Source organism: Toxorhynchites rutilus, chromosome 2, assembly GCF_029784135.1.
Source record: "Toxorhynchites rutilus septentrionalis strain SRP chromosome 2, ASM2978413v1, whole genome shotgun sequence".
Classification (NCBI taxonomy): domain Eukaryota; kingdom Metazoa; phylum Arthropoda; class Insecta; order Diptera; family Culicidae; genus Toxorhynchites; species Toxorhynchites rutilus.
The window spans coordinates 18851115-18874500 of record NC_073745.1 but is presented as its reverse complement, the minus strand read 5'-3'; the positions used below and the strand labels follow the sequence as shown (position 1 = coordinate 18874500).

General features: G+C 36.7%; 2 protein-coding genes across 6 annotated transcripts in view; both read left to right on the top strand.

Moving 5' to 3' along the window:
- The window catches only part of LOC129768524 (protein shank), a 379358-nt gene that overhangs the window by 6718 nt on the left and 349254 nt on the right, over positions 1 to 23386 (top strand). The window lies entirely within an intron of this gene.
- Positions 6780 to 14232, top strand: LOC129765580 (uncharacterized). The gene is made up of 2 exons (XM_055765988.1): positions 6780 to 13008; positions 13063 to 14232. The coding sequence occupies exons 1-2, from the start codon at positions 12865 to 12867 to the stop codon at positions 14230 to 14232; spliced, it is 1314 nt and encodes a 437-aa protein (XP_055621963.1). The 5' UTR covers positions 6780 to 12864.

Genomic DNA, 23386 nt, shown 5'->3' with positions numbered 1-23386 from the left:
ATCCAAATTATGACCCCACATTGAAAGTCGACACTGTACCACTGCCATCGCAAATGTTCAATTACAGGTTAAAATCGCCTCCAATGCGACACTGAGTGGTGCTTCGGCACGTCGCATTGAATGTAATTTACTGTACAACATGTCACAAAGCTGGATGGGAAGAAATTTTCCAACTGTGAAAGCTGTGGCGAGTGGCAACAAATCGCTAAACAGGAAGGTTTAGCCGAACAAGATGGGGATATCGAGTGATAACAAAACAATAAACTCTTTATATTGAAGATAATTTTGTGATCCTGAAAAGGACCCTTTTTAGCCTGCATGTGAATCCAACGAGCGAACAAATCGTAATGAATGTATTTTTTTGCTATCGCTCCCTTTTAACGCTCATTCGTTCGTCTCGTTGGACTCGCACCTCTGGCTGAGTCTGCCGATTTGTCTCTATCCTGTGAGTGTGTACCGCTAGAGTATAAAACACGCGGACCCCAAAAAAATATCTTATTTTCTTTCAAACCGTAAACCCGTGTGGTTGTACGGCATCGGCATCGTGGACGTAACAAAGGAGGACAAGTTAAGGGAAAGGCAAAGTCCCACTCGAACCGTGCAGGTCTCCAGTTCCCTGTTGGTCGCATTCACTGATTGCTCCGCAAGGGTAACTAGGCCGAACGGATTGGTGCCGGAGCACCAGTATACCTAACAGCGATTATAGAGTTTCGGCCGTCGGAGTGCTCGAGTTGGCTTGCAAAGCTGCTCACGACAATCAGAAAACCCGCATCAAGAACAGAGCAGCTTCGGTTCGGCGCTCATCAAGGCAACAATTAGTTTCAGTGAGTGGCAAAGTGTTTCTCCGGCACGTCGCATTAAATGTAATTTACTGAACAACATGTCACAAGCTGGATGGGAAGAAATTTTCCAACTGTGAAAACACAACACCAAAGGTTCTTTTCAGAACCATCAACATATTCATAAAGAGTAAACAGTAAACTAATCCATTTTCCAGGTAGATAGGTAGGTATTCACGTAGGAGAAGAAAATAAAACAATATATTTTAAATATATATTTAACAAAAGCTGTTTCCTTTGTATAGTCCTACGTCACTCCGGTTATGTCCCCGACATTACCCACCCGTCTTTTGTTTTTTACTTCAATGTGCTTACTGGTTATTTTAATAATTGTTACATAAAGATCAACAAGAGAACTCGTACAGCTCAAACTTTTTGAGGTGATCATCATCATTATTTCATTATTTCATAAAACGAGGAAATTATTGTCTTTTGAGTGTATGTGTGTCCGTGTATTTTTCTTGTCAAGACTATGGTGATGATGGTATTTTTTTTTTTGCTTTTATATATATCTTAGTTATTCAATTAAATTTAAAAAATAATTGTGAAGTCTGCAATAGTTTGAGCCCGCGCGCGTTGGCAAACATAGAGAAACGTGAGATTGAACAAAAGCAAAAGAATTTTTGATCGAATAAAACAAAGTCATTCCAAGGGGTTTAATGTGGAAACCTGAGGTAAGCTAGGGATAGCTCAATCGGAATACTTGTAAATTCATCTTCTCAACAGATAATTATATCAAGATTTTTCTGTGTTGTGGCGGATCTCATTGCAGATTCAGGTTGACACGTTTATACCCCAGGTTGAATGTAGGGCCTGAAGTATCGGCTGGAATTAGGCTTAGGTTTGCTCAGCTGTCTGGTTTCGAAAACGATTAACAGACCGTTGTCGGGTATCCAGTGAAGCGGGAATTCCTTTGTAAATTCTAGGCTAATGCTGACATAGGTATTGGGTTCAATTCCTGATCGGTCAAGAATTTTTTCGGGTTGGAAATTTTCTTGACATGCCTTGGGATATGTGAAGTGATGGGCCTGAAGTGTCGGCTAGAATAAGGCTTGGGTTTGCTCAGCTACTAGAACTCGGAAACGATCGCAATTGCAGGCCGTGGCCGGGGATCTGATAAAGCGGGATTTCCCTTGAAAATTCATGGCTAATACTGACATAGGCATTGGGTTCAATTCCCGATCGGTCTAGGGTCTTCCCGGGTTGGAAATTCTCTCGACATGCCATGGAATGAATACTTTAGACAAAGGCTTAAATTGTTCTATCGATTAGTAATCTATGTCTGCGGGATAACCAGTCCGTTTTCTTTTCAATTTAATGTGCTCACTGGTTAGTATGATGTAATAAACTCAGTAACTCAATTATTATCAATAAGATAACCCGTCCCGCTCAAGCCTTTGTAGGGGAAAGAGGTGGGACCATCATCATCATTTATATAAAAAAAGAAGCTTATTGCTATCAGAGTTGTGATGATGGAAATGTCGTCCGCGTATGCTATCACTAGATCTAGTGGACCATTGCAAACTGAGCGCAGCTTTTCAAGGAGGGGATGTAGGTACAGGACAAATAGATGCATACTGATAGGATCGCCTTGTCTTACTGAGCGTAGGATGGGGAATTCGGGAGAGAGATTTCCGTTTACTAGTAAACGCGATATTGACGAGGACATTATCTTCCCAATTAGTGACACAAATTCCTGGTTCAAGCGAATGTTCCGCATCACGCCCAGAAAAAAATTTATATTCACTCTATCAAAGGCATGATCAAAGTCAAAGGAAATTATTTTCCCTGATCTTCTTCTGCAATTTAGTTCAACTATTCGATCTTTTATTCCGTGCACGGCTTCGAATATGTTTCTCTTTGAGTTGGAACACTTTTGGCTTATGTGGGTGAAGATACCAATAAAAAGATACCAATAACTTTTAATTACAACTGACATTTTTTGTAGCCGATGATAAGACAGTTTTATCATTTAAATTAGAAGCACACCATCCTACGAGAATATTCTGAGATGGTGGAGTGTTGGAATTGACCTATCTGGTCATGGGAACCATTTGAAATTTCAAGAAATTCACGAAAATGGACAAGTCCTAAGGCTAATATTTTTCGGAGGCGATAGAATGTCAATTTTATCATTTGAATTAGAAGCATACTATCCTCCGAGAATATTCTGAGATGGTGGAATGTTGGAATTGACCCATCTGGTCATGGGAACCATTTTAAATTTCAAGAAATTTACGATAATGGACAAGTCCTAAGGCTAATATTTTTCGGAGGCGATAGAATGTCAATTTTATCATTTGAATTAGAAGCATACCATCCTCCGAGAATATTCTGAGATGGTGGAATGTTGGAATTGACCCATCTGGTCATGGGAACCATTTTAAATTTCAAGAAATTTACGATAATGGACAAGTCCTAAGGCTAATATTTTTCGGAGGCGATAGAATGTCAATTTTATCATTTGAATTAGAAGCATACCATCCTCCGAGAATATTCTGAGATGGTGGAATGTTGGAATTGACCCATCTGGTCATGGGAACCATTTGAAATTTCAAGAAATTTACGATAATGGACAAGTCCTAAAGCTAATATTTTTTGGAGGCGATAGAATGTCGATTTTATCATTTGAATTAGAAGCATACCATCCTCCGAGAATATTCTGAGATGATGGAGTGTTGGAATTGACCCATCTGGTCATGGGAACCATTTTAAATTTCAAGAAATTTACGATAATGGACAAGTCCTAAGGCTAATATTTTTTGGAGGCGATAGAATGTCGATTTTATCATTTGAATTAGAAGCATACCATCCTACGAGAATATTCTGAGATGGTGGAGTGTTGGAATTGACCCATCTGGTCATGGGAACCATTTTAAATTTCAAGAAATTTACGATAATGGACAAGTCCTAAGGCTAATATTTTTCGGAGGCGATAGAATGTCAATTTTATCATTTGAATTAGAAGCATACTATCCTCCGAGAATATTTTGAGATGGTGGAGTGTTGGAATTGACCCATCTGGTCATGGGAACCATTTGAAATTTCAAGAAATTTACGATAATGGACAAGTCCTAAGGCTAATATTTTTTGGAGGCGATAGAATGTCGATTTTATATTTGAATTAGAAGCATACCATCCTACGAGAATATTCTGAGATGGTGGAGTGTTGGAATTGACCCATCTGGTCATGGGAACCATTTGAAATTTCAAGAAATTTACGATAATGGACAAGTCCTAAGGCTAATATTTTTTGGAGGCGATAGAATGTCGATTTTATCATTTGAATTAGAAGCATACCATCCTACGAGAATATTCTGAGATGGTGGAGTGTTGGAATTGACCCATCTGGTCATGGGAACCATTTTAAATTTCAAGAAATTTACGACAATGGACAAGTCCTAAGGCTAATATTTTTTGGAGGCGATAGAATGTCGATTTTATCATTTGAATTAGAAGCATACCATCCTACGAGAATATTCTGAGATGGTGGAGTGTTGGAATTGACCCATCTGGTCATGGGAACCATTTGAAATTTCAAGAAATTTACGATAATGGACAAGTCCTAAAGCTAATATTTTTTGGAGGCGATAGAATGTCGATTTTATCATTTGAATTAGAAGCATACCATCCTCCGAGAATATTCTGAGATGATGGAGTGTTGGAATTGACCCATCTGGTCATGGGAACCATTTTAAATTTCAAGAAATTTACGATAATGGACAAGTCCTAAGGCTAATATTTTTTGGAGGCGATAGAATGTCGATTTTATCATTTGAATTAGAAGCATACCATCCTACGAGAATATTCTGAGATGGTGGAGTGTTGGAATTGACCCATCTGATCATGGGAACCATTTTAAATTTCAAGAAATTTACGATAATGGACAAGTCCTAAGGCTAATATTTTTTGGAGGCGATAGAATGTCGATTTTATCATTTGAATTAGAAGCATACCATCCTCCGAGAATATTCTGAGATGATGGAGTGTTGGAATTGACCCATCTGGTCATGGGAACCATTTTAAATTTCAAGAAATTTACGATAATGGACAAGTCCTAAGGCTAATATTTTTTGGAGGCGATAGAATGTCGATTTTATCATTTGAATTAGAAGCATACCATCCTACGAGAATATTCTGAGATGGTGGAGTGTTGGAATTGACCCATCTGGTCATGGGAACCATTTGAAATTTCAAGAAATTTACGATAATGGACAAGTCCTAAAGCTAATATTTTTTGGAGGCGATAGAATGTCGATTTTATCATTTGAATTAGAAGCATACCATCCTCCGAGAATATTCTGAGATGGTGGAATGTTGGAATTGACCCATCTGGTCATGGGAACCATTTTAAATTTCAAGAAATTTACGATAATGGACAAGTCCTAAGGCTAATATTTTTCGGAGGCGATAGAATGTCAATTTTATCATTTGAATTAGAAGCATACCATCCTCCGAGAATATTCTGAGATGGTGGAATGTTGGAATTGACCCATCTGGTCATGGGAACCATTTGAAATTTCAAGAAATTTACGATAATGGACAAGTCCTAAGGCTAATATTTTTTGGAGGCGATAGAATGTCGATTTTATCATTTGAATTAGAAGCATACCATCCTACGAGAATATTCTGAGATGGTGGAGTGTTGGAATTGACCCATCTGGTCATGGGAACCATTTTAAATTTCAAGAAATTTACGACAATGGACAAGTCCTAAGGCTAATATTTTTTGGAGGCGATAGAATGTCGATTTTATCATTTGAATTAGAAGCATACCATCCTACGAGAATATTCTGAGATGGTGGAGTGTTGGAATTGACCCATCTGGTCATGGGAACCATTTGAAATTTCAAGAAATTTACGATAATGGACAAGTCCTAAAGCTAATATTTTTTGGAGGCGATAGAATGTCGATTTTATCATTTGAATTAGAAGCATACCATCCTCCGAGAATATTCTGAGATGATGGAGTGTTGGAATTGACCCATCTGGTCATGGGAACCATTTTAAATTTCAAGAAATTTACGATAATGGACAAGTCCTAAGGCTAATATTTTTTGGAGGCGATAGAATGTCGATTTTATCATTTGAATTAGAAGCATACCATCCTCCGAGAATATTCTGAGATGATGGAGTGTTGGAATTGACCCATCTGGTCATGGGAACCATTTTAAATTTCAAGAAATTTACGATAATGGACAAGTCCTAAGGCTAATATTTTTCGGAGGCGATAGAATGTCAATTTTATCATTTGAATTAGAAGCATACCATCCTCCGAGAATATTCTGAGATGGTGGAATGTTGGAATTGACCCATCTGGTCATGGGAACCATTTTAAATTTCAAGAAATTTACGATAATGGACAAGTCCTAAGGCTAATATTTTTCGGAGGCGATAGAATGTCAATTTTATCATTTGAATTAGAAGCATACCATCCTCCGAGAATATTCTGAGATGGTGGAATGTTGGAATTGACCCATCTGGTCATGGGAACCATTTGAAATTTCAAGAAATTTACGATAATGGACAAGTCCTAAAGCTAATATTTTTTGGAGGCGATAGAATGTCGATTTTATCATTTGAATTAGAAGCATACCATCCTCCGAGAATATTCTGAGATGATGGAGTGTTGGAATTGACCCATCTGGTCATGGGAACCATTTTAAATTTCAAGAAATTTACGATAATGGACAAGTCCTAAGGCTAATATTTTTTGGAGGCGATAGAATGTCGATTTTATCATTTGAATTAGAAGCATACCATCCTACGAGAATATTCTGAGATGGTGGAGTGTTGGAATTGACCCATCTGGTCATGGGAACCATTTTAAATTTCAAGAAATTTACGATAATGGACAAGTCCTAAGGCTAATATTTTTCGGAGGCGATAGAATGTCAATTTTATCATTTGAATTAGAAGCATACCATCCTATGAGAATATTTTGAGATGGTGGAGTGTTGGAATTGACTCATCTGGTCATGGGAACCATTTGAAATTTCAAGAAATTCACAAAAATGGACAAGTCCTAAGGCTGATATTTTTTGGAGGCGATGGAATGACATTTTTTTCATTTTAATTAGACACACGAGTCTTTCCATTAGTCATCAAACCGGCATCTACTGCTAAAATAATCGTTTTTGAATTTGAATGGCGGCTTCAAAAATTGATCGTTCATAACAAGAAAGTCAGCTTAAGTCGACCAATTAATTTGCTTCGATGGCTAATGAATCGCGGCTTAAATGTAAATCAGCTTACATCTCTGGACCAAATATTACATCGGTCAATGAAAAAATATTCAAAAAGAAAATAATTTTTTGGGTCGAATAAACTAAGTTTCTCTAAAATTTAGCCGATCAATATTATAGTCCAGTTCTAGATTTTCTTAGTCGAGCCGGATAGGCGCCGATTCCAAAACGTGATTAACCCATTCCAAAATATTGTTTCATGTTTTATTGTAAAATCTCATCATATTCTCACAAAAAAGTGCTTAAAAAATTAAGAATATTTGAGAAAATATATGAGGAAACGAATTTTTGATCGGTTGAGCAACCTACAACATGGGATAGTCTAGTATTTTCGGAAATGCTAGTCGATATTAATTTTCAGTTCGCGAAATCGATGCATCGAGAACACTTCTTAACCATGACTCGAGACTCCCGGCTTAAATTTACGAAAAAAAAGTTGAAATCGACTATTATCGAGTGATATTAATCATTCGACTTTGTTCCGATTTTCTGAATAAGAAACCTCCTCAGATCAGTCTCGTTCAGACGACTTGAAGCTGAAGTATTTTTATTATAAGTAAACGTATGCTTTCAAGTGATATAAATCTTACAATAGGGTTTTCTTTGCGACTCCTTGGTAGTCAGAGGTAATACCTAACCCACTGAGTAATGGAATTCAAGTTCTCCTCTCAGATTGAGCCTAGAGAAAAATATCTTGTTCTGCAAATTGTTATTAATTTAAATCTTATTTCGCCATACTTTTTCCCGTGAGTATTCACTTTAAATGAATAGAATACGTCCTACAATCAGTAGATCAATTAGGCGTAATTATATAAAAAAAAACTGTATTGATTTTTTCCTGGATCTAACCGCGTTGTCATCACTTCTGGTAATGATCGATTGTTCATTTTCATTCCTTTTTCTCCACTTCTGTCATACATATACATCTACTACTGAATCCACTGAACGCGAATTTAGCCTTCGTAACTTCCGTGAGCAACCACTTGCAACTTATTTAACACTAGATTTACCAGACCAGTCATTTTGACTGGTCGTGCAATTTCAATTTAAAATTCCTACGACATATTACATTTGCTTTCCGAAATGATGTTATGACTTTTGTAGCTATAAGTAGAAAAAACATTTTATAAACTTAATGTTACTTAATATTTATTACTAACAAATATATTTTTTTGTTATTGACATTTAAACCAGTACCAGTCAAACTGACTGGTGCATGTTTCTATGAAGAAATGTATGAGAGCGTTTTAATTTCAACATATTTTGACAGCAATTGTCAGCCCCTGAAAATGTTCTGCATATTTAGAAAATGCAACCAGCATACCTCTGGAATGTTCAGATGTGGAAAGTGAATTATACGACAGCGGCGATGATTTGTTAGATAGAAAAATTGATTCTCAAGGAAGTGATGATAACAGTGCTATTATCGAGAGTAGTGATGAGGAAATTCCTGATGATGACAATATAGATGAGCCAAGCGACAGTGGTTGCGTAAAAATTCCAATCAAGCGTACCAAATCAGCAAACTGAAATTGCTTTAGACGGAACTATTTGAACGAGAATTGAAGAAGGAGGTGTTGCTGGTAGATTACTAGTTCATAGTAATTTCAAAGATGTACACGGTCCAACAGCACATGCTGAAAGAAATATTATGAACGGGAATCTAAGTAGTGCGTTCCAATTACTGATTGATAACCATATTTTGGAACATATACGAATTTGTACAGAGTTAGAAGCCTCTCGAGTTTTGGAAAAAAGTGGACAATTACACAAGAAAAATTGAAGGCATCTCTTGCAATATTGTGCGCGCGTGGGGCGTACGAAGGAAATAGCTTCAAACAGGGGATGAACTTATATTACCGGGGATAAGCAACTTTTTCCATCGGAGGCCAGATGCAGATTTACTCAGTATTTTCCAAACAAACCCCATAAATTTAGCATAAAATTCTAATTGGCGTCTGATGTAGAGACGAAATATGTGATAAATGGCTTTCCTTATTTAGGAAAAAGCGAGACTCGAAATGCATCAATCCCCCTATGCAAATTTGTCGTAATGAAATTTCTTGAACCGTATACCATGAAGGAGCGTAAAACTGATATTTTTTACAAGTATTCCTTTGGCGTTAAAATTAAGATCTCAAAATACTTCGTTGCTTGGAACGATACGCGCTTCTATTGGCAACCAGACATATTTTGGCGTCGATGTCACTGATCGAATGGAAATCAGGTTCCAGAAGGTGACCACTTCAACTGTTTTTCAATAATTTAGTTTCAGCCGGAAGAAATAGCTGGATATTGAACAAAACATAACAGGAGAAAATATCTCACGAGAAGACTTTCTGTTTCAATTAGCAAAAGAACTTGCTTCAGAATATCAGACTTCAAGGCAAATACCACACGAAGCTGATATACCAACTACAAATGGCACTGTTTCTGTACGCAAATGGTGTCAAATAGAATATTTTAATAACAATAAGACTACAAATATTTGCAATAAATGCAAAAAAAGTCTATGTAGAAAGTGTATACACTGCAAAATCTATTGTGAGCAACAAACTGTAAACAATTAAGTGTTTTGTTATTTGACAATGTCTATTAGTCCATTTATCTATCACAATTAATATTGTTCAACTTATTTTCGCCATTTGATAAGTAATAGTACAGACTGGAACCACAATATTCATTTTTTCTTATACACCAGTCATTTTGACTGGTGCTGGTAGAAATAGGTATATATAAATAGCTGGTAAATCTAGTGTTAACACGGGGTCGTTTCCATACTAGGCGGTACAGGATAGTCCCGATCTTCTGAACAGACTTGAATGAACTAAAAACATCCGTAGCCGATCGAGTCAACTAGAAAAATAAGCTAGCGGCGGTCGCCGTTGGCCCCATTTTTCTTGTTGAAAAAAACCGGCGTCGACATTTTCAAATATGGCGTCGACCGCCGAAATTTTTGACGACAGAAGTGTCTGTCTCCTGGTCTGCTATACATTTTCTGTAGGCGTTAAGATCAACACTGAAAAATATTTCGACATAAAAAAGCGCAAAATAAAAAAAATACTAAGTCAGCGCTATTATCTTAAGTCACCAAAGTGAAGTTGTGTACTCTAGCTTCTTCTTCTTCTTGGATGGCGCTACCGTTCCAGTGAAACTTTTGCCTTCTCAACGCAGCATTACTTGCGTCATTTTTATTAGTAGTGCTTGGTTGAGATTTCTATGCCGAATAACACGCCTTGAATGTACTCTGGAGGGGCAAGCTCTAGAATACGCGTGACCACAGTGCAAGCCGGAAGAATTTTCTTTCACGAAAAATCCCCCGACCAGAACGGGAATCGAACCCGAACCCCCGGCATGATAGTGTGGGACGCTAACCACTCGGCCACGGGAGCACGTACTCTAGCGCCGAATCGTAATGAAAATATTCGGTGGCGGAGTTGCGCCGTGGCGAATTTTCGTTCGGCAATGAAACGATTGCGATGAGTTGTGATGATATTGAAAGTGGAATACAGCTGGAATCCGACGAATGCATGGAAATTGAGGTAGGTTCAGTTTGTATTAATCTATGACTTCAGTAAAAATTTTATTACGACAAAATTAATTCATAATAAAAATTGCGCTTTTTTCTGTGTGGCATTCATACCCCTGAGTTCACTTTTTAAAAACATGAATAGAAACTATTGCTACATGTTCTTTAAATGTATTATTAAAAGAGCTTCTGAATGTTTCCACCAGAACCCAATGATAAATGGGTCTGAAAAGTTGAACGAATTGGTATGAAAATATGGAGAAATTTGCGTTAGTGATACTAAAGCCTATGATCATAACGCGAAATCCAACAGTCACATAATTTCCGTTGTTTCCTATTATAAGAAGAGATGTCGACCAGGAATATCATTTCATAATCAAAAGGGATGAAACACGGTACGTGGAATGGATTCAACGGATAAAAATTGAAAATCATCCGGCTAAGCAGTTTAAATTTCAGCATGTCGATATTCTACTAAGTAATTATCATCAATTTTCACGTATTATTTTTTTCAGAAACAAAACGTTTAACTAAACTATTAATTTGTATGGCTCGAACCTTGGCGATGGTAATTGAGGACAGGTTAAAAACTCTCAAGCCATTATTGTTCACCTGTTCAACACAAACGAGCAGCAATTCATTTAATCCTCGACGACCAAACGATTTTCTCCGGCAGCGAAATTGAAAATATCGACAGATCAAGAAATCATGTCTATATATTTTTTATCTGCTTCTATAGAAATTTCCCACCCTAATTAAAATAAACATTAGAGAAAATCAATTTGAGTATTTTATGCGTCTGAATAAACCACAAAAACGTAAACATCGATTAAATTTTCTTCTACGCTTCATCTGATTCGCTACTCAAAAGTGTCGTTTGACTGACCGATGAAAAAACACTTTCGTACGAAAACGAGGATAGGGCAATTCGTTCGAACGAACGATGTTCGAATGTTCGAACGGATAGATTTCTTTCGTACGAAACCAAGGATACGAATGAGGCATTCTTTCGAACGTTTTGTGTTCGTTCGAAAACAAGAATAAGGGTGTTTATTTTTTTGGTTCGTTAAGTTAGTGTATAGAATAATATTAGGTGATTAATAGCAGTAATAGACGATAATATCTACTGTTTGCGCCACGCGGAGCGAGCGCATACGTGTTGCGACATGACCTGTCATTCCATTGCATCACCCAGAGACGTGCGAAAGTGAGATGAAAGCAGTATCAACACAACAAACTAATATCACCCGAGCTAACCGAGCGAAGCCGACAGGACAAACACCCCACCAATTTCAGGGAGTATAAAAGTAGCAGAGCAGCATATGATCCATCTTTATAAGTTTTTATTCACCACGTGTATTTAGAAACCATTAGAGAAAGTTATAGTGAAAATTTGGACTTTGAAAACTAGTGTCGTTTTTTCCTACAGTAAATTTAGTCAGACCCTTTCCAACCGGAGTACTATAAGGATTGAGAAATGTGTACTGTGAAGATGGCATCCTCTTATAAAATTAATTTAGAGATGTGTTTAGAAGCGGTTAACAGTTTAATTTCAACCAAGTGCCTAGAATATGATTTCAAGTTAAATTTTAAGAACATGCAAGTAATTTTGGAGCGTATGGGATTAGATAAAACGAACTATCCTAGTATGAAGGTAATCAAAAGCCTTCTAATGAAACATCGAAAATCCGTAAAACGGTTTGCTCCTGAGATTACTTTGCAGAATTGTTGGGATGCAGCGAATGATTTGATCGCTAGAGAAGAGTTGGATGAGCTATTCGAATTGAATTCTAAGAATCTGAAAGAAATTCTTGTAGAAATGGGATTAAACGAAAAATGCGCACCTAACTTAAAAAAAGTTAGGAATAACTTCGCTTGTAATCCAACATATAAGAAGTATCGTGCAGAACGAAAGGTGAGAACCCTTATAATTGTTATAAGCTTCCTGAAATTAATAAAACTATTTTGAAATTTTCAATGTGAAATCATTTCCGCAGAATATTGAACATTCAATTGCCGCTGAAAGTCATAACGTAAGTGTAAAATATCAAATTGCTTTGAAATAGTCACGCCATACAGTAACTTCAAATTTTTATAGATCGATAATTTCAAAGAATGTTCTTTTGAGAATGAAAGTGCCTGCTTGCCACAAGACTGCGTTGGAGTTCATGAAGTAAGATGACATTTCTATTTATTAATTCATGTATTAATAGTTGTTATTTAGCAGCTTTTATTAAATAAAACAGATCATATGTCCGAAACAAACTCATCTCCTTCACGTGTCGAAACAAGAACATTATCATTTGTATCATTTGACACAAACGATTTCGAGGAATTGGCCGACTCTCAAAGTACTACTTTTGACGGCGTTGATAATACGGGAAAAGATAACGAAGTAAGATGACATTTCCAATTAATTATTCATGTATTAATATGTATTATTCTTCAGCAACCTCCATTCGGATTTTTATTGAAAGGAACAGATTTATCGCGTGTCGAAATAAAATCATTATCCGTCGAGTTTCCTGCAAAAGTATGTAAGAAAGGAATGGAACTTAATGCTCCAGAAATTGAATGTCGCATTTTTGAAACATCAGTAAGTCAAATGCAAGAGAGATCAACGAACGACATGCAAGACTCGATTGTTTCATTTGATACCAATGATCTTGAAGGATCGACCAAATCACAAGATACTACTTATAGCAGTGATGTAGATGTAACTGAACTTGTGTTCAATACAACGGACTTTGAAAACCTACGAAAAGAGATAAAAGAAAAAGGCAACAGTAACAGGATCAAATACAATGTCAAGGTTGCGGAATGTGGGGCAACTGCCACAAAAAGACTTTATAGTGGTGCTTCAATTTACGAGTGTTCTTTTTACATCAACAAGAAGAACATTGAAATGTGTAAACATTATGATCAACATAATATAATGCAAAGCAAAACCAAGGTTGGCGATGCTAAATATAAGCAACAAAAGCATAGAAGGCCTTTTATAGTGGCCTTAGAAGATTTGTTAAAAATCAAATATGAAGAATTCAATATCTATTGTATAATCAATATAAATTCTCATAATTGCAACAAATCTGGCTGGCTATTTTATGGTGTCTGCGCTCACAAGACCTGCAGATCTTATCGTTTCAAAATTGTTTCTGTTACGGATGGTGATAACATATATAAAGTCGATGTCTATGTTAATGTCGCTATGACCCTGATACACGGGGAAAACCTGAAAGCGGCATATTGCAAAGGAGTAAAAAGAAACATAAATATGAAAAAACTGCAGCTCCAAAAACCACTTGAATTACGAACTAAGTTGATCAACGAAAAGAAAAAAAGGGAACCATTCGAGAAGGTAGACATTGTCAGCAAAAATGTATTGAAAAAAATTAGCAGTGAAGCTAAATCGAAGCTTAACAGGGATATTGATGATTTTCAAGATTTGATAAAAATGTCTGAGGATAACGGATCTTATATCAAAAATGTGTTTAGAAAGCCCTTTGGTGTAATTTGTTTTAATACAAAAATGTTCAAAGAGCTGAGAAAAAAACAAGACTTACAGTCCTATTTTCTACATGGATGGTACTGGATCGGTTGTACGATATTCAAAAGCTGAGAAGCGTGTTCAAATATATGTTTTGGTCGCATACAATTACCGGTCAAATTTTAGTGTACCCGTAACAACCTTTGTGACTGAAAGCCAAAAAACAGTAGACTTCCACAATTGGTTGAATATATTTCGTGCTTCGTACGAGTCAGGCAGCTCTATGAATAAATTGAATAAAATAGCGAGAATTGTTAGTGTTGATTGGAGCTGGTCACTGATTGGTGGATTGATACGGGCTCTTAATAATCAACACCATACACTACCAGAGTATATCCGAGATTGTTATAAAGTTTGCATAAGAGAACTCAATCTCAATTTCACTATCATTCATTTATGCTACAGTCATTTCATGAATGTAGTTTCTAAGGACTTGAAATCTGCTCCAATCAACATAAAACATAAGTTCATGGACTGTATGCGATTGGCTGTACGTGCTACAAACTTAGTGGACTTAATCGATCTGTTTATCATTATGACATGCATTTTTGGATCTGCAAATGAGAACCGAATGCTTGAGACATCACTAAAAGAACTAGATGCAAAAATTAATGATAGAACAAGCTTCGATTCAGAAAGCGCTGGTAAATTTGATTATACTGGCATCGGTGAACCAGAAATTCTAAAAAAAGATGAGGACAAAATCTTCTTGGGATCGCCTTTTTATGCGTTGTTAAAAGAAACATTTGAAACAACATTAAAACAAATAGATGATCTCAGCCAAGGATCACAGAACCCACTGTATTTCAAAGGATTCTTGGAAGATGTCGCCTTGAAAAAATACATGCCTGTGGTTTGTTTGTGGTCAAATATAATAGTATCTCAAATTGACTCGAATCCGGATACTATTTCAAACGCAAGGGTTGAAAGCTTCTTCCGAACATTGAAACACAATGTTATGAAAGGTCAGCTCTACGAAAGAATAACACATTTTCTTCGAAAACTACAATCGTATATTGAATCTCTGTTCCACTTTTCCGACTTTGACATTGAAGATATATACGCTACTGATAAAGGAATAAGTAATGCTAAAAAACGTCAAGATGATAGAATCGCAGAATATGACAGATTTGTCGGAAACGTAGAAGACATAGAGGACGAATGGCATAGTCCATACTTTCAAAAAGATGCTTCAACCCACTTGTTCAAGAAGAAAAAGAAGCAGGAAACTAACAGCTTAAACACACAACTTGAACAATCAACACAGAAGCACCCAGATTCAAAGGAAAACAGTGATAACAACAGAAAAAGATCATTAGAAGAAGATTTAGAAACTACCTGTAATCTGTCCTCTATTCATCATTTCATTGACAAAGGATTTGAATTTCCAGTTACCACCAAATGGTATTTCGGTGAGTTTCCTTCAGAATATGAGAGCATAGGAGTAAGTAGTATGATTGTAAGCTCAGAAATGCTTCAAACGCTCGATGCACATACATATATGGATGGAGAAACCTTAGATGCGATAATTGCAGTGGCCATAAAAGAATGTGAGGTCGAAAGCGTAAAATTGGTATCAACTTACATGTCGAGAAACTTGTTTGATACAACTCAACTAAAAGAAGTATTGGATAGGAAACGAGATTATGTTTTACCAGTTCTAACCAATACATCGGGAGTATGGGTGGTTCCTTTGAATGTTAGAGCTGGGCAAGCACCCACCAAGCAAGTTGGAAGAGGGAACCATTGGGTTCTCTTCATTGCTGATTTTATGAATAGAGAAACTTTTTATTTAGATCCTCTCGAAACAGCATCCCCATATTTGAAGGACGTACAAGAAGAATTTTTGAAGGCAGTAAGCTCTATTCGGAGACTTAAAAATCAACCATTTGATTCAACCAATTGGCAAAGCGGCTCGAAAAATATTGCGCACGACAAGCAAAACGACGACTACAACTGTGGTGTATATGTAGCTAAATATGCACAAAACTTTCTTTTGAAGAAACCGTTGACCGGGCTAGGAAACATGGATTCTGAGAGGAAACAAATCAAAATAAAACTCCTAAATACAGCAGTAATAAAAATTTGTTTATACTGCAGCAGCTTGAAATCACTAATTTTGTCATGTCAATCATGTGGACGGAGGTGTTGCAGTAGATGCGCCCCAAATATGGTGCTAAAAATTCCATCTACAAAACAATGTGAAATATGTTCGAAAATTAAAATGATATAATTTTTAAGTCTCATCAATAAATTTTTATATTACCTTTTAACTTGAAGTATTTTTATTTGTCCAGTTTGAGTCCTTTCAGAAACGAGATAGAATCCTGTCGTCTAAGTCAAAAATGAAAAAATTGTCATTCCATCGGCTACAAAAAATAGTTGCCATAAACCTCAACCATTCGCGTGGATTTTTTTTTAAATTTTAAATGGTTCCTATGATCAGATAGGTCAATTCCAACACTCCACCATCTCAAAATATTTTCGGAGGATAGTATGCTTCTAATTCAAATGATAAAATTGACATTCTATCGCCTCCAAAAAATATTAGCCTTAGGACTTGTCCATTATCGTAAATTTCTTGAAATTTTAAATGGTTCCCATGACCAGATGGGTCAATTCCAACATTCCACCATCTCAGAATATTCTCGTAGGATGGTATGCTTCTAATTCAAATGATAAAATCGACATTCTATCGCCTCCAAAAAATATTAGCCTTAGGACTTGTCCATTATCGTAAATTTCTTGAAATTTAAAATGGTTCCCATGATCAGATGGGTCAATTCCAACACTCCACCATCTCAGAATATTCTCGGAGGATAGTATGCTTCTAATTCAAATGATAAAATTGACATTCTATCGCCTCCGAAAAATATTAGCCTTAGGACTTGTCCATTATCGTAAATTTCTTGAAATTTAAAATGGTTCCCATGATCAGATGGGTCAATTCCAACACTTCACCATCTCAGAATATTCTCGTAGGATGGTATGCTTCTAATTCAAATGATAAAATCGACATTCTATCGCCTCCAAAAAATATTAGCCTTAGGACTTGTCCATTATCGTAAATTTCTTGAAATTTAAAATGGTTCCCATGATCAGATGGGTCAATTCCAACACTCCACCATCTCAGAATATTCTCGTAGGATGGTATGCTTCTAATTCAAATGATAAAATCGACATTCTATCGCCTCCAAAAAATATTAGCCTTAGGACTTGTCCATTATCGTAAATTTCTTGAAATTTAAAATGGTTCCCATGACCAGATGGGTCAATTCCAACACTCCATCATCTCAGAATATTCTCGGAGGATGGTATGCTTCTAATTCAAATGATAAAATCGACATTCTATCGCCTCCAAAAAATATTAGCTTTAGGACTTGTCCATTATCGTAAATTTCTTGAAATTTCAAATGGTTCCCATGACCAGATGGGTCAATTCCAACACTCCACCATCTCAGAATATTCTCGTAGGATGGTATGCTTCTAATTCAAATGATAAAATCGACATTCTATCGCCTCCAAAAAATATTAGCCTTAGGACTTGTCCATTATCGTAAATTTCTTGAAATTTAAAATGGTTCCCATGACCAGATGGGTCAATTCCAACACTCCATCATCTCAGAATATTCTCGGAGGATGGTATGCTTCTAATTCAAATGATAAAATCGACATTCTATCGCCTCCAAAAAATATTAGCCTTAGGACTTGTCCATTATCGTAAATTTCTTGAAATTTAAAATGGTTCCCATGATCAGATGGGTCAATTCCAACACTCCACCATCTCAGAATATTCTCGTAGGATGGTATGCTTCTAATTCAAATGATAAAATCGACATTCTATCGCCTCCAAAAAATATTAGCCTTAGGACTTGTCCATTATCGTAAATTTCTTGAAATTTAAAATGGTTCCCATGATCAGATGGGTCAATTCCAACACTCCACCATCTCAGAATATTCTCGGAGGATAGTATGCTTCTAATTCAAATGATAAAATTGACATTCTATCGCCTCCGAAAAATATTAGCCTTAGGACTTGTCCATTATCGTAAATTTCTTGAAATTTAAAATGGTTCCCATGATCAGATGGGTCAATTCCAACACTTCACCATCTCAGAATATTCTCGTAGGATGGTATGCTTCTAATTCAAATGATAAAATCGACATTCTATCGCCTCCAAAAAATATTAGCCTTAGGACTTGTCCATTATCGTAAATTTCTTGAAATTTAAAATGGTTCCCATGATCAGATGGGTCAATTCCAACACTCCACCATCTCAGAATATTCTCGTAGGATGGTATGCTTCTAATTCAAATGATAAAATCGACATTCTATCGCCTCCAAAAAATATTAGCCTTAGGACTTGTCCATTATCGTAAATTTCTTGAAATTTAAAATGGTTCCCATGACCAGATGGGTCAATTCCAACACTCCATCATCTCAGAATATTCTCGGAGGATGGTATGCTTCTAATTCAAATGATAAAATCGACATTCTATCGCCTCCAAAAAATATTAGCTTTAGGACTTGTCCATTATCGTAAATTTCTTGAAATTTCAAATGGTTCCCATGACCAGATGGGTCAATTCCAACACTCCACCATCTCAGAATATTCTCGTAGGATGGTATGCTTCTAATTCAAATGATAAAATCGACATTCTATCGCCTCCAAAAAATATTAGCCTTAGGACTTGTCCATTGTCGTAAATTTCTTGAAATTTAAAATGGTTCCCATGACCAGATGGGTCAATTCCAACACTCCACCATCTCAGAATATTCTCGTAGGATGGTATGCTTCTAATTCAAATGATAAAATCGACATTCTATCGCCTCCAAAAAATATTAGCCTTAGGACTTGTCCATTATCGTAAATTTCTTGAAATTTCAAATGGTTCCCATGACCAGATGGGTCAATTCCAACACTCCACCATCTCAGAATATTCTCGTAGGATGGTATGCTTCTAATTCAAATATAAAATCGACATTCTATCGCCTCCAAAAAATATTAGCCTTAGGACTTGTCCATTATCGTAAATTTCTTGAAATTTCAAATGGTTCCCATGACCAGATGGGTCAATTCCAACACTCCACCATCTCAAAATATTCTCGGAGGATAGTATGCTTCTAATTCAAATGATAAAATTGACATTCTATCGCCTCCGAAAAATATTAGCCTTAGGACTTGTCCAGTATCGTAAATTTCTTGAAATTTAAAATGGTTCCCATGACCAGATGGGTCAATTCCAACACTCCACCATCTCAGAATATTCTCGTAGGATGGTATGCTTCTAATTCAAATGATAAAATCGACATTCTATCGCCTCCAAAAAATATTAGCCTTAGGACTTGTCCATTATCGTAAATTTCTTGAAATTTAAAATGGTTCCCATGACCAGATGGGTCAATTCCAACACTCCATCATCTCAGAATATTCTCGGAGGATGGTATGCTTCTAATTCAAATGATAAAATCGACATTCTATCGCCTCCAAAAAATATTAGCTTTAGGACTTGTCCATTATCGTAAATTTCTTGAAATTTCAAATGGTTCCCATGACCAGATGGGTCAATTCCAACATTCCACCATCTCAGAATATTCTCGGAGGATGGTATGCTTCTAATTCAAATGATAAAATTGACATTCTATCGCCTCCGAAAAATATTAGCCTTAGGACTTGTCCATTATCGTAAATTTCTTGAAATTTAAAATGGTTCCCATGACCAGATGGGTCAATTCCAACATTCCACCATCTCAGAATATTCTCGGAGGATGGTATGCTTCTAATTCAAATGATAAAATTGACATTCTATCGCCTCCGAAAAATATTAGCCTTAGGACTTGTCCATTATCGTAAATTTCTTGAAATTTAAAATGGTTCCCATGACCAGATGGGTCAATTCCAACATTCCACCATCTCAGAATATTCTCGTAGGATGGTATGCTTCTAATTCAAATGATAAAATCGACATTCTATCGCCTCCAAAAAATATTAGCCTTAGGACTTGTCCATTATCGTAAATTTCTTGAAATTTAAAATGGTTCCCATGACCAGATGGGTCAATTCCAACACTCCATCATCTCAGAATATTCTCGGAGGATGGTATGCTTCTAATTCAAATGATAAAATCGACATTCTATCGCCTCCAAAAAATATTAGCTTTAGGACTTGTCCATTATCGTAAATTTCTTGAAATTTCAAATGGTTCCCATGACCAGATGGGTCAATTCCAACATTCCACCATCTCAGAATATTCTCGGAGGATGGTATGCTTCTAATTCAAATGATAAAATTGACATTCTATCGCCTCCGAAAAATATTAGCCTTAGGACTTGTCCATTATCGTAAATTTCTTGAAATTTAAAATGGTTCCCATGACCAGATGGGTCAATTCCAACATTCCACCATCTCAGAATATTCTCGGAGGATGGTATGCTTCTAATTCAAATGATAAAATTGACATTCTATCGCCTCCGAAAAATATTAGCCTTAGGACTTGTCCATTATCGTAAATTTCTTGAAATTTAAAATGGTTCCCATGACCAGATGGGTCAATTCCAACATTCCACCATCTCAGAATATTCTCGGAGGATAGTATGCTTCTAATTCAAATGATAAAATTGACATTCTATCGCCTCCGAAAAATATTAGCCTTAGGACTTGTCCATTTTCGTGAATTTCTTGAAATTTCAAATGGTTCCCATGACCAGATAGGTCAATTCCAACACTCCACCATCTCAGAATATTCTCGTAGGATGGTGTGCTTCTAATTTAAATGATAAAACTGTCTTATCATCGGCTACAAAAAATGTCAGTTGTAATTAAAAGTTATTGGTATCTTTTTATTGGTATCTTCACCCACATTTTTGGCTTTGATTTAGTATATCATTTTCAGTCATCACATGGTCAAGTCGTTGTTTCAATATCCTAGCCAAAATTTTATAATCGAAATTGAGTAAGCTTATGGGTCTGTACGACTTAATTGTATCGTCTCCGGATCGCTTTTTGGAGAGTATAATTATCCCCTCAACGAATTTTTCAGGAAAATTCCCTCGAATTGCTTCGTTAAGCATCAAATTCAATTGAGGGTGGATAATATCATAAGCTCTTTCGTAAAATTCTTTAGGAATACCATCTCTGCCTGGGGATTTTCTCGATGCACTTGACTTTATAGCGAAGAAGATTTCCGAGGTAGTGATTTCGTTCATCAGCTGATTGTTACTTATGGAGCCTTCCGGGACAATTCGATTTGTTGGAAAGTAATTATTTTGTTCTAAATTCTCCGCAGTGTAGAGGTTTATGAAATAGTCAAACGCATGACTCTCTATTTCATTAGTGCAAGTGAGTAGCTGGTTCTGATTGACGATACAAAAATTCGTTTCTTGCGTGGAAATCTCGAAACGCTTGGTTAGTTTTCCAACGGAAAAAACTCTTAATTTTGGGTTTTACGAAATCTATCCACCATTCTAGCCAACTATTATAGTTCCGTTTTTCTCGAAGCCAATAGTTCCACTTTCTGCTGAACTCCTCAAGGTTTTTCGAGTTGAGAACATGTGCACGAATAGACTAAAATCCTCGCCCATACGGACGTCCGAGATCAGGTAAACAACAGCGTACCTTGCAAGCTTTGTGATCCGAAAAAGACGTCACAGAGTATTCAGCCGTACGGAGATGCGGAACAACAACCTGTGAAACGTAAATTCGATCGATGCGTGATGCTGCGTTTGCCCGAATGAAACTATAATCTATTCGATTTCCATTCAATACATCCCATACATCATAAAGCCCAAGATTATCAACGAGACGTTTGAGAGAGGGACTAAAGGGACTAAGGGACTGTTGGTTCCAATGGCATCTTTGCAGGCTATAACGCTATTAAAATCACCGCCTAGAATCAAATAGTCACTACTATTTTGTAGATAGAAGGGGAGACTTTTGAAAAGATTTTCCCGAGCAGAGAAATTTTGCGAACCTGAATGTGCATAGACATTACATATAGTGACTGAGTCGTTGATCTTGACTGTGATGATTCGACTATCTAAACTTCTTTGCACGTTGCAGAAGGGGATGTGAGGCTTATACTTATGACAGACATACAGCTGTACTTGCGTTGTACTTCGAAAATTGTATGTCTGTCACCATGTACAGCGCTAGAACCATGCAAGCAACTCGGTACAATCGCTGTACCTGTACCGACCTGTTTTACCGCTGTACATGGCTACAGTTGTACTGTGCGCAGCGCCATAGACGGTTAGTGGTGGGTAGCATGAACAAGCAGAATCAAATCACTTGATAAACGTTCTTTTCATTGACTTTCTCTTAAGTTAATAACTTAGATTGGAAACTTGTTTGTTGTGTTTGATAGTTTAGACACTAAATAAAAACCTTTTTCATTGAAATATGTGGTGGAAATTGGAAAAATATCTGATTGTCAGTTTGACATACGGTACAATGTACAACCAAAGTATGTCTGTCATGGTACGATGGTACCTGTACAACGCTGTACACGTACAACGCAAGTACAGCTGTATGTCTGTCCCTGGTATTAAGCGCGATTGCTGTCCCTCGTTTGTTTTCGTCTACATTTGTCACCACATTGAATCCAGATATAATAAAATTAATATTTTCGACTTCTTGGAGCAAAATTATGTCGAACTCCATTAAACGTGCGAAGGTGGACAAGGCCGCTATTTTATTAGTACTAGATATTGAGTTGGTATTAATACTACCAATGTTGTAGCTGATTGGTGGATTATTCATATGGCAATGGATGAGGCATAAGGTACTGAATATAGTTTAGTAAGGAGAGGGTAATATGTAGAAGAGGAAATACTTCTTAAACATCATCTCCCTCATTCCGTGACTGGGACGACATATTCGATACTTTGTTAGTGATATCTGTAGATACATGAGGCGGAGAGCCCCCTTCCTCGTTTCACTTTTTGAGATGGCACACTCTCACACGACGACTCATTGCTTTCACTCTCGGAAATCTCCATTGTGGTGGGATGGGAAGGAAGGACAGAAAGAGGAATTTTGAAAGTGCTTACACTTACTGCGTCGGTTTCACAATGGATTTTGTGGTGCTGAGAACCCTCTACTCTCAGCGGGTCCAGAGTGTCGTTGCATTCGTGGATTCCGTTGTCCACTAGAGCAGCCTCATCTCCATGAGCACGATGTATAGATTCATCAATGAGTGCCGTCGACGTTATTGTGGAAATTGACAT

Bases quoted from the DNA above. Each gene is read 5' to 3' on its own strand.
- LOC129765580 (XM_055765988.1), top strand. From the start codon at position 12,865: ATGTCCGAAACAAACTCATCTCCTTCACGTGTCGAAACAAGAACATTA. The intron at 13,009-13,062 runs GTAAGATGACAT...ATTATTCTTCAG, and splicing joins ATACGGGAAAAGATAACGAA to CAACCTCCATTCGGATTTTT.